Source organism: Montipora foliosa, chromosome 11 (genome assembly GCF_036669935.1).
Source record: "Montipora foliosa isolate CH-2021 chromosome 11, ASM3666993v2, whole genome shotgun sequence".
NCBI lineage: Eukaryota > Metazoa > Cnidaria > Anthozoa > Scleractinia > Acroporidae > Montipora > Montipora foliosa.
In genome coordinates, this window is record NC_090879.1 from 12,557,285 (window position 1) to 12,569,158 (window position 11,874).

General features: G+C 40.3%; 1 protein-coding gene and 1 pseudogene across 1 annotated transcript in view; both read right to left on the minus strand.

The window, feature by feature from the left end:
- Positions 1–3,374, minus strand: part of LOC137976687 (uncharacterized) — a 5,190-nt gene extending 1,816 nt beyond the window's left edge. The window contains exons 1-2 of the mRNA XM_068824047.1: positions 3,067–3,374; positions 2,016–2,160 (exon numbers count right to left, since the gene is read on the minus strand). Coding sequence (XP_068680148.1) covers positions 2,016–2,160; positions 3,067–3,374 — 453 coding nt within the window. The remainder of the gene's footprint in view (positions 1–2,015; positions 2,161–3,066) is intronic.
- Positions 3,375–8,195: 4,821 nt separating this feature from the next.
- Positions 8,196–10,123, minus strand: LOC137976688 (uncharacterized; annotated as a pseudogene).
- Between the last annotated feature and the right edge of the window lie 1,751 nt (positions 10,124–11,874).

Sequence of the window (11,874 nt, forward strand, 5' to 3'; positions counted from 1 at the left end):
AGCCAGCGGGATGAATTTGGCACCTTGCAATTAAATATATACCAAGCGAAAGTGAGGATCAAAACGATTACGATCATTGTAAGCGGTATTGCGATAACCAAGTTATAGTAGCCTTCATTCATGACGAGCTGGAGCGACTGAACCCAGTATAGTAGCTTCCCTGTTATGCACAAGAAGTTCTCAGTCTTTAAGGGCACCCAACGAGCATTTGAGAGACATTTCTAGGCTCCTTGTAATCTGTAAAGACTGTCTACAGAGATGCTTTTATCTCCTACGATAATTTGATCTGTTCAGAAATCTTAGCTGAAAATTGAAATGTCTGAAATTTTTGAGGAAATGACATCTTGTCAGAAGTTGCTAGCTGAACGTGCCTTCTAAGAACTTCCCAGCGAATCGTGTGCTTATCCGAAACTGCTAGATGACCTTTTTAAGTGCCAAAAATTGGCAAAATGTCCCTTTCGAAAACGAAAGGGACTACTTTTCCCCGGTTGCGAAAGTTTTAGGTGATGTTTTAGTAAAGAAATCTGTAGCTGGTTGGCATCATTGAACCGAAATTCTTAGAAGAGTTTGCCTCTCCCGAACACATATTTCAGTCTTTCAGGGCGAAGGATGAGGCATGCGAGGGAGAGTAGTCAGCGATGTGACAGTTTGAGTACAGCGAAAATGAAATTGATAGTTTGCAGAAGTCTCTTGAATTTGGGGTTTTGCAAAGTTATTGAGGTTGGAGTTTTAGACGCAGAGAAAGAAGACTTGTTGAAGCCTTAAAAATAACTGTGTCAGTTTAATCAATCAAGTAATTAATATAGTTATTTTAGGGCTTCTCGAAATTGAGAAAATCAACTTAAGCACATTTATTAGTACAGAAACCCCTGATTCTGCTGATTCGGCTGAAATACAGGCTACTGATTGCACCTGGTTTAGCAATAATTGTATTTATGATACATTTAACGTAGCGCTTTAACTATTAAAATATTCTAAAGCGCTTTACAATATGTGCAAGAAAAAATATACATAATAAATAAAACAAAAATTATAATAGTAATAAGAATATAAAATTACAAATTAAAAGCTTTCTGAAAAAGGTGAGTCTTCAAACGTACTTTAAAGAGTCAATGTTCCTACAGTTTCTAAGGCTAGATGGCAAAGCATTCCATACTGCTGGTCCAGTATGGGAAAAAGCTCGATCGCCAAAAGTCTTCCGTGTCACCTTAGGGATTACAAGCAATGTTTCGTAATCAGACCGCAGGCTGTATCTAGTTCTAGGCTTTACAACAAGTAGTTCAGATAAATATTGTAGCCGCAGGCCGTTCAGCGTTTTATAAACTAAAAGCGCAATCTTAAATTTTACTCTAAATTTCACTGGCAACCAATGAAGTTCTCTAAGTACCGGAGTAATATGGGCGAACTTAGGAATTTAGCATGTAACCTGAGCCGCCGCATTAAGAACTTTTTGAAGTCGATCATATTGATATTGCGGAGGCTTATACAAAAAAGAGTTGCAATAATCTAAGGGTGCGTTCGATTGACCGTATTCCGGAATAAGAATGCATGGAATATCAGGTAGAAATCCTTCGTTTTTACGGTGATTCACATAAAAATTGTCAAACATCCGCTAAAATGCTATTTTAAACATATTTTGCGCCAAACATACCGTTTTAATCATCACTCCACGTATTCTTATTCCGGAATAGGGTCAATCGAACGCGCCCTAAATGTGATGTAACAAACGCATGAATGAAACACTTTGTTGATTTTGCAGACAGATATTTCCCAATTTGCCTAATATTATAAATCCCCCTAAATGCCTTACTACACACCTTTCCTATATGAGTGTTCATAGACATATGGTTATCAAACCATGCACCAAGGTTTCTAACATGCTAGAGGGGATGAATGTCACAGTCACCAACTTTAATTGAAGCTATGGTAACCTTAGATAACTGCTGCCACGAACCGATGATTAGAAATTTTGTCTTTGAATCATTAAACATCAACCTGTGTAAGACTAACCAAACCCTAACATCAGCTATGCAGTTCTCAATAGCCTTGATCGCTTGATCTTGAGCAGCAAACGAATCTGGACGAAACGACACATACAACTGAGTATCATCAGCGTATCCTTGAACTGATGGAAAGTGCTTCTTAACAACCTCAAACAGCCTTGATGCATACAATAGAAAAAGGACAGGTCCCAAACAGCTTCCCTGAGGAACACCATAGTTTAAATTGAAGATCTTGGAGGACTGCTGATTAACAATTACACGTTGACCCTTCAAGTCAAATATCATCTGAACCACTTCAGAACATCACCGCAAATTCCAAAGTCTGATTCAGGATCTTATGATCGACAGTGTTGAAAGCGGCACTCAAGTCTAAAAAAACGAGATGAGTTACTTCCTGTTTGTCCACGTTGGAGAGTATATCACTCTAAACTTTAAGAAGAGCCGTCTCAGTTGAATGGAAATGACGATAGGATGACTGATGAACTGGAAGTGGAGCATTATCAGAGCAATGCCGAAAAAGCTGACCCACAACTGCCTTCTCAGCTGATTTGGAGACCATACGCAGATTACTGACCGACCTGAAAGTTCTTACTGACTAGTTCAAGTCCCAGTTTCTTTAACAACGGCCTAATTAAAGCAGCTTTCCGACTGTCTGGAACTTGTCCCTGTTGAAGGGATAGATTAATCATTTTAGTTATGACTGGAATTAGTTCATCGCCACACAGTTTCAACAGCCATGTCGGTATCGGGTCTAACTGACAACTAGCATAAGAAGAGCCCATAATAATATCTGACACTTCTTCCTCTGAGAGGACATCAAACTTCTCAAACTTGCTCTCAGATGCAGGAACATTTAGAACTGGTGGAACAACAGTAATATATAGCATCAATGTCATTTATAATTAGGTCAACTTTCCGGCAAGAAACTCTCCAAAATCATCAGCTAACTTGCAGGGATCATCATGGGGAGGAAGCTGATTTTCTTCAGGCTTGTTAGACAAGGATAGTACAACTTGAAACAGTTGTGTCGCCACCAAATTCTTCAATGAGATCGGATTAATACCTCTGCTTCGCATTCTTCAGAAGCATAGAGTAGTTGTTGCAAACTTCCCTATACGCATCCTTATCCTGCAGTGATCTCGATTTCAACATCTTCTTTTGTAGTTTTCTCCGCGTTATTTTAAGTTTTTTCAGTTCCAAACTGAACCACCGCACTCTTGACCTTACAGTCAAAATCTTGGTATTCACGGGGGCGTGTTTATCCAAGATTTGTGACAAAGTGGTATCATAACACTGAGCCAGTTCTTCGAAGCTTGTCCACTGTGAATTGCACAGAACAGATGATGCAATGTCCGATCTAAAATTATCCATATCAATCTGTTTGAACTTCCGATAAGAAACTTCCTAGACCAGCATATTAGGACCAGGGGTAGATAATTGACATTCAGCAAAGCAATGATCAGAAATATAATATGTCGACTTTGGAGGGAATATGTTAATGTCATTAGACGACCGTGAGATGATAAGATCCAGTATATGTCCAGAAACATGCGTAGGGGTGGTAATATGTTGCAACAAAGCAAACGTATCCATGAGTTCCCTGAACTTTCTGGCACCAGCATCACTGGAATCATCAAGATGGAAATTAAAATCACCAGAAACTAGGAAGACTTCAGGACATAAAACAGTAGTTTCCAAAAAAGCAGAGAACTCTTGAAAAAATACACGTGCTTGTACAGGATGTTTCTTAGAATAATTATAAGGAGGACGATAGACGACCACTGGCTTGATTATCCTGCCATGCGCAGTTAACTTCCCCTCCGAGAACTCAAAGGACGATTTTTGCCCACCGTCAAAAAAGGACATACCCAGGCTCAAGTTATAGAAAACACCCGTACCACCGCCATTTCGCTCAGAAAATTCATTCGGGGAAATTCTTGAAATTAAATCCTGAAGGTGATAACGAGGCCAGACTAACAGTGTCTTGATCATTGAGCCAGGTCTCAGTCACCGAACAATCATCAAGTCCACTATCCAAAACATGATGCAAAAACTCTGCAGACTTGTTGTTCTATAGCCTGATGAATGTACTGGGAGAAGAGATATCTTGTTCCTTATTGACCTTGTGTTTACGTTACCAAATTGCAACAATCTTTTAGGTGGAAGAGAAGTTGGTGTTCTTTCAAGAATAGCAGTTCCTTAAAAGCTATCGGTACAAGCTAACAAATTTTCTACAATATTTGGCATGTTCTTAAGGGTCCTAGATAGGCGGCTTGCTTGCTTTCATAACGAAATTCCCACGGGACTTACTTTCGCGACAAATGCTCCCTGACTATCTGGGGAACAGGCTCAGTTGGGCCACCAATGTAGCCTCCTTTATGTTAAGGACGCTTACACCAGTTTTCAAGATCAACGAAAAACCAATCAAATGCGTTTATAATTTGGCTTTCTGGATAGGCAGACTCTTGAGGTCTTGGTTTCCCAAGCGAAACAAGATTGAAAAACTATTGCTAACTCTCTAGCATTTAAGCCATACGTACTTTTTGATACGACAACACTAAGTTAATGTTTCGTTGTATGTTGTCTGCGCTTATACTAATCTATCCTCCATTTATTTCTTTCGGCCTCGTTCTGAAAGCGAGGCCAATTCAGAGACTGACGTCAGACGCACGGCGACATGGTATCAGACGGTTTGTTAAACATTAGGGGGTAGGCTGGTGGTAATAATGCACTTTTTATTGACATTTAGGCGGTCTTGATGGCCTCAAAATGTAAACACAAAAACAAGCTTTAGTATTTCAAATTAAAAACAAAAATACTGAAATATCCAGGTTTGAAGAACTAAAATCCAGATTTCCCAATCGAACGCATCCTTGAGTATCTTGCACATTGGTGATGCTTCTCACATAACGTAAAACAGGGGCACCAATGATAATCTTCGGTGAAATATGTGTTCGGTGGAGTCAAACTTTCCTATGAATTTCAGTTTTACGTTACAAACAGCTAGAGACCTCTTTACAAAAACATAACCCAAAAGATTCGGCAAGTATTCCCTTACGTTTTCGGAAAGGTTATTTTTTGCAATTTTTGGCACTTAAAAAGGTCTCCTAGCAGTTTCTGATGAGCAAATAGTTTTCTGGAAGAGACCGTTTAGCTAACAATTTCTGAAATAAAGATTTCATTCCCTAAACGTTTTGGGCAATTCAATTTTCAGTTAAGATATCCGAACAGATCAAATTCTTCTAGGTAATAAAAACATCTCTCTGGTCAGTCTATACATTACAAGGAGCCTAGAAATGTCGTGCAAAGGCATTTCGCTTAATTTACTCGTTGAGTGCCCTTGGTAAAAGTTTGCTCTCAGTCAGCAATACTCCTGTTTTCCGGTTCTCGTGCTAGATTTCCCACACCTTCAACCTCTCGTTCATCCATTTTCTCGATGAGACCTTTCCAAGGAACAAGAAATGCAAACAGATATGTAGCGGCAAAAATTACGATCACTTGAAACACGTTAACTAACGTGTTGGACACGAGATAGACACGCAATTGGGTAAATTGAACAACCATAATCGCCACGAAAAAAAAAAAATGTAGGCAACCACCGTGACAATTTCTAACTTGGTAACCAATTTATATCCTGTGTATCCTTTTTCATCAGTATTAAAGTCGCCAAGAGCTGCAATCCACCAATTGATATTTTAAAAACACCGTAGCTTGCACCCACCGCTTTGCTGAAATCGAAGACAATCTCGTAACACACGACTTCCACCGATCCACCCGAGTATCAAGTATTTATGAGTCAATGAATCAATGAGTCAATGAGTCATGAGCCATGAGTCAATGAGTCAATGAGTTAGTGCAGTTACCCTAACCAATAAAATGAAAGCTAAAATTTCAGAGAGTGCTTAGGCCTAATCACTGAAACGAGGGCTTAGGCTTAATCAAGAAATTATTGCTATATTGACTGTGAGTCTCATTGACTCATTGACCATTTGACTCTTAAATCATGGGACATCGATCCATTCAGGATTGCGGTGCTCCGATTGGTCAAATGTGTCATCAGGTGTCCCACAGGGTACCGTCATGGCAGATGAGATTCGCACCCACTAAATGTTTTGTACTCTCTGTGACCCTGCGTACTAACTCATGGCATTTTAGCTACCGGTTGTGTGATACTGGCCTCGAAGAGGTTAAGTATTAAATTAATTAGGCGTTTACATCACGAGCTCTCTCAGCTGGTCTCTGCAATGCGAGGAAGTTAAAACAAAGGCAAATAAAATTTTGTGTGTTCTCCAGCGGACAGGGCGATCAAGTCGCGAGCCTATGCTAGTCTAGTCCGTCCAATTGCAGAGTACGCAAGGGTTGCTTTGTCACCACACACCGCCAAAGATATGTCTGTCATTGAGTCTATCCAACGGAGAGCTGCCCGCTTTGTCTTTACTAACTACTCCCGCAACAGTAGCATCTCTGCTATGCCAGCAGACCTGAGCTGGCAATCGCTTGAGGAACAGCGCATCATCAATGATTTGACGATGTTTTATACTGATCAATTTCAATTTTGTGAACATCTCTTTCCCAGCCGAAATAAACCTAGGTTTTCAGGGGACTAGGAGGTCGCACGATTAAAAATTTATGCCCCTGACATCTTCAGTAAATGCATATAAATATTCGTTCTTGCCTAGAACAATCCCGCACTGTAACGGTCTGCCTTTTTCAGTGATAAATAGGTCATCTGTCAACCATTTCAAAGCTAGTATTGTACTTAATTAATGTTACTTTGTTACCTTTCTGTTCTTATTAGCTCCTTGGGTAATTTGCTAATCTAGTTAACAGTATATCAAGTTCAATGTATATTGTACCTGTTTGGTTTACTAATGTCGTCATGTTACAATAAGGACATACGCATCGCACACAAGTAGGAGTAAAGACTGATTTTTATTGAATGTAACGCTTTCTTTTATATGCTCAAATAAAGACGGGTCTATTTACAGTTTCAATCAAGTTCAAATATTTAGCAAAATACCACGATACAAACTACGGTTATATATATGGGTTATTGACCAAGCGTAAGGTCAAGATGGCCGGATAATTGGCCAAGTTCTTTTCTTTTGCGTGTTTATGGACCGAAACGAAGTCGAGGTCCATAAACACGTCAAAAAAGAACTTGGCCAATAGGTTATTATTAAACTGCTAAAACCGTTGCGGGTTATATATGTGGCTACGTTGGCTAGTTAAGTCATGATATTGGAGCACGTATTCTAACAGACAATTTACACTCGGGTTCCCTTTCCCATACTCTCCCAAGTGAACTGAACCAACCGAGAATGGATTTATTCGTTTTCTTTGTGACAAACAAAACGAATAAAGAGATTTCAACCCACAACCTTGAAATCGTACTTTGGGAAACTGGCTGGAGTGGCTTACTATATAACTAAGAAATAATCTGGTGTGTTCAGCGCTACGAACTGGTTCTGTTCTTATCAAATACTCCTTTAAGTATGTCATTACACACAAGCGTTTATCAACAGAATATCAAGGCAAAATAAGCACTGGTTGTGGTTTCCCTGGTCCAGACTGCTTTACTTCTAATTTGTCAACATGAAACTTGTATGAGGACTTCCCTTTAGAAATCTGTTGGATGTCCATTAAATGAACTGATTGACACTTTTGGCCAGTAACCAACATACACAACATATAACAATACACCTTATTTCAAAATGGCCGCCCTTTTAGTATTCTTTTGTTTCCATGCAAACTGGCCCTTACGACCTCGTTCAAGGTTAAGTATTCGTTTGAATTTTACGTTTCAAAGAGAGGTCATAAGGGCCAATTTGCATGGAAACAAAAGAATACTAAAATGGCGGCCATTTTGGAATAAGGTGTATTTCAAGTTCAGAGTCTTTGCAGGGCTCCAAGTTTTAAGGACGTCCAGATCTTTGGATACGATCCATATTGACTGGTATCTCGGAAGTGGTGGCCTGGGATGGAAAGCTGCTTTGATAAATCGCTTTATCAGGGGGTGTTCACCCACTGTGTAAGGGCCATCCGCAATGTCTACTGTTGCAGATAATGCAGATCGGGCAGTGTTAATGGCTGAATAGCGGCTTCCAGTATCATAAAGTGTGTCAAAAAATTAATAACATTCCCCACAGCTGGATGAATGGGATTTGCATGTGTTGTTCTAACAAAGTTCTTCTACTTTTTGAAATACATTCTGCACTGTTTGGTGGTGCCTGTCCTCCATGATTCCATGATGATGTCCCAAGCTCGCGCTGAAATGTTTTGTTGTCTGAGTCTCGTTCTGACAAGAGACGTGCCATCAGTTGAAGGTTGGGCCACAGAGGGCGCAGTTTGGTCCTGTCGTTTGGTAACTGGAAAAGGGAGGCCTCCTTCGGTAAAAGTACTGGCTAGCTGATTAACATTTGACACATCTTTGGAAACCAAACTTGCGTTATCCACAGTGGGGCTATAACTAAGACTCTGGCCTGATCTTCCTGCAACGTTTGAAGAACGCTGGACAGCATGGTGAAAGGTGGGAAACTATAAACATATTTATCTCTCCAGCTCAAACACATTGCATCAGTTGCATAGCCATCGGGGTCTGCACGCCCTGACACAAAAGGCTTAATTTGATAATCATGCCTTGAGGCAAATAAATCTATCTCAGGTCTTCCCCATTCTTTTTAACGATTTGAAAACACTTGGTTGTAGCTGCCATTCAGTTCTATCCTGAAATCTTCTTTTCAATACACCACAGCCAATGTCTCGAGTAACCTTGTTACATGTCGTAGAATGTGTGAACAAGACCGGCTTTCCAAAATATCACTTCCCAACTGAATAATTGTGTCAACTTTTTCCTCAGGGAGAGTCAATGTCATGTTAATAGAGTTCAGTACAAACCCTAGATGTTCTATAACCTGGGTTGGGTGGGTGATTGATTTTTCCCTTGACGCATTAAAGCCCAGGTCACCAAAAGGAGTGAAGCGGGTATCGTTTATATTCGCCTTGCAGTGATCAGTTGTATCACCAAGTAAAAAACTGTCATCGAGATAACCACTTGAAATGTGGCCTCTGGTTTGCAATGTGGAGTACACTGGTTTCATGACTTTAGTAAAGATTCTTGGTGCAGGTGCAGGTGGGTAATGTAATAAATTTGTTTAATTGGTGCCCAACTCTAAATTTCAAATATTTCTGCGATTCTGGACTGATGGAAATAGAATAATATGCATCTGACAAGTCAAGTGAGCCCATATAGCAGTTTTTCTTCATTAAATTTATACATGGTTGAAGGGTGTCTATCTTAAAATGGATGTGGGCAATATGCTGTTTTCAATATCATGCGATATTTACATTTTTCTTAGGTCGTAGAAAAACTGGTGATATGAACTCTCCATCTTCATGAAAACATTTTACGATCACCCCTTTCTGAATAAGTTCTTCCAATAGAGTATTTAATGCCATTTCCTCATGTTTCTCAAATTTTGGTTGTTGGGGTGGGAAAGCCTGAGTTGGCATTGCAATAAAATCAAATTTATAACCCTTTACAATATCCAGGATTACTTTGTCAGACGTGATTGTTTGCCATTGTCTTATGCAAAACTTTAATTGACCAGCCTGCACAGTATCGTTACTGACCAGTATTCTCTCAAATTGCACAGCAGACTTTCCTGGCACTGGCCAGTCACTAGAGTTAGCGCTCACGTGAACATTATTTACAAGTTTCTCTCTTGGTTTTGTCACTATCGTCGAGGCCTATAAGGAGGTTGGATCCTCTGTGGTGGATTTCGATACCCGCCTCTCTGCTTGGCAATAGCGCCTCTGCCGCGGTCTAAGAAAGGGAATAATCTCCTGGTTTCTGACCCGCCCTGAAATGTTTGACTACTGCTGTGAGATCATTTTAGTCTCAATGTTACTTTAGAAGTCAATTTACTAGCCTCTGACAAATCCTTAACTGACTTGCCAAGTTCAATACAAAACACCAGGCCATCCTCAACCGGTTTTTTGTCACTGCACAGCAGTCTGTATTCAGTCTTCATGTCTGATCTGAGCAGAGTTCTCCTTCTGAGATCTATTTCATCTGAAGCATCACCTAACAACGAAATGCTGTCAGAAAGGGTTTTCATAATAGTTGCTGCAGAGGGGGCAGGTTTATTACCTTTTTCGGCTTTCATGAAGTCATCTAGAATTCTAGTGACTGAAGAAATGCTCTTTTAGCAGGGGTTTTTGGGCTTTCTGTAGCATGACACATCTTCTTTTTTTACTTTTTTCCTACCGCTGCTAAATATTTCTGGGTTGACTCGAACAACTTCTAAACGATTGCAGTTGCCCCGCGCAGGAATTTTTTTCATCAACTCATCACGGGCCTCTTTGCTCATACCTTTGCTAAGCAGTTGTTTTACCAACTCTGCTAATTCAAGCGTCACATTCTCGCCGTTTTGTTGCGGTTTGTGTACCACTTTGCCATACCAGCGAGCATGCTGGATACTGGTGTTATGCTCTCAAGGGAGCCAGAAAGCTGTACGTTTCAGCTGTTGTTTTATTTCATCCATTTCCTCAACTAAATTGGAGGAAGAAGCTGTGGCCGGTCGTTTCGCCGCTTGATTTCCCGCCAACGATAGAGCTTGTTTTCTCGCGGTCGCCTGCCGCTTTGCAACTCTTTTCTGCCTATCCAGCAGTGGTTTTTCCCTTTCGGGCAGTTGTTGCAGCAGCATTAACACCCTTTCGAAGCTGCTTTTCAGTAGCTCCTTCAGCAGATATGTGACGTTTGACAATTGACTCTACTATGGCGGGTGGGCGTAGTTTCTCGTGGTCTTGAGACATGGCCGTTAAATGTAATAAATCTTAACCAATATTTGAAAATTCGATCTCAAAGAATACTTTAGCCCTCGTACAGACTTTCGTCTGTAAGTAGAGGAAACTAGTAGAATAGCTGAAGCGTCGATGCAAGAGATTTTAAAACGATAACTCCAGCGTAAATCCTTAGGATCTTCCTTCACCGAATGCAACGCTGAAATGATCTTCACCACGCACGGGATCTCGCATATGCAAATGAGGAGATAGAAATTGAAGCGCATGCTGCCACTTTTTCATTTATTTTGCTTTTCAATCTTTACACCTTTTTTTACGTATATTATTAGCCCCGCGGGCTCAACCAACTTTGTTAGTCTGAGAAATTTACATGCGCTTATTTCTACCAAACTCGAAATCATGTCATCAGCCCCGCGGGCTCGAGCAATTTTGTTTGTCTGGGAAATTTACTTGTGCTTTTATCTAGGAAACTCGAAATCATGTCATCAACTATACTAATTTCGCAATTGCTTCTGTCTTATTTTCCAAAGAATGGAAGCCTATGTTGATTTACCTTGAGGCACTAAAAGTCGCGGGAACGAACGGAGTTGGTGTGGGGACACCAACAAGACCGCCATCTCTTTGTTGAGATGCAGCAATACGGATTCTGCAACTTAATGAAAACGCTAATGAATCGGTTACCAAGAGTCACTCGGCAACAGAAAATGTTTTTAAAGGCGTGAACATCGATCATAGACAGTATTCATGGAGACCAAGAAACTATTATTTTGTGTGTGTGCCAGTTAGTCCAACAAGCCTCGTTCTAAAGCAACTTTTGCATTTTGTCAACTCCTATCAAGGCTAGTTGGTCTAGAATATTAGAACAATGACAATAGAATAATGTATTGACCACCATCTATGAATATTGTCTATGATATGAAACCGAAACATGAAAACGTTGCCTAAGAAGAGAGTTCAGCTTCTGGGGAATACGCTCAGTAGCCGCCTTTATGTTAAAGAGGTTCAAACCAGTTTTCAAGATCTACTTAGAACCAATGAAATGCGTGCATAATTTGACTTACCGTGT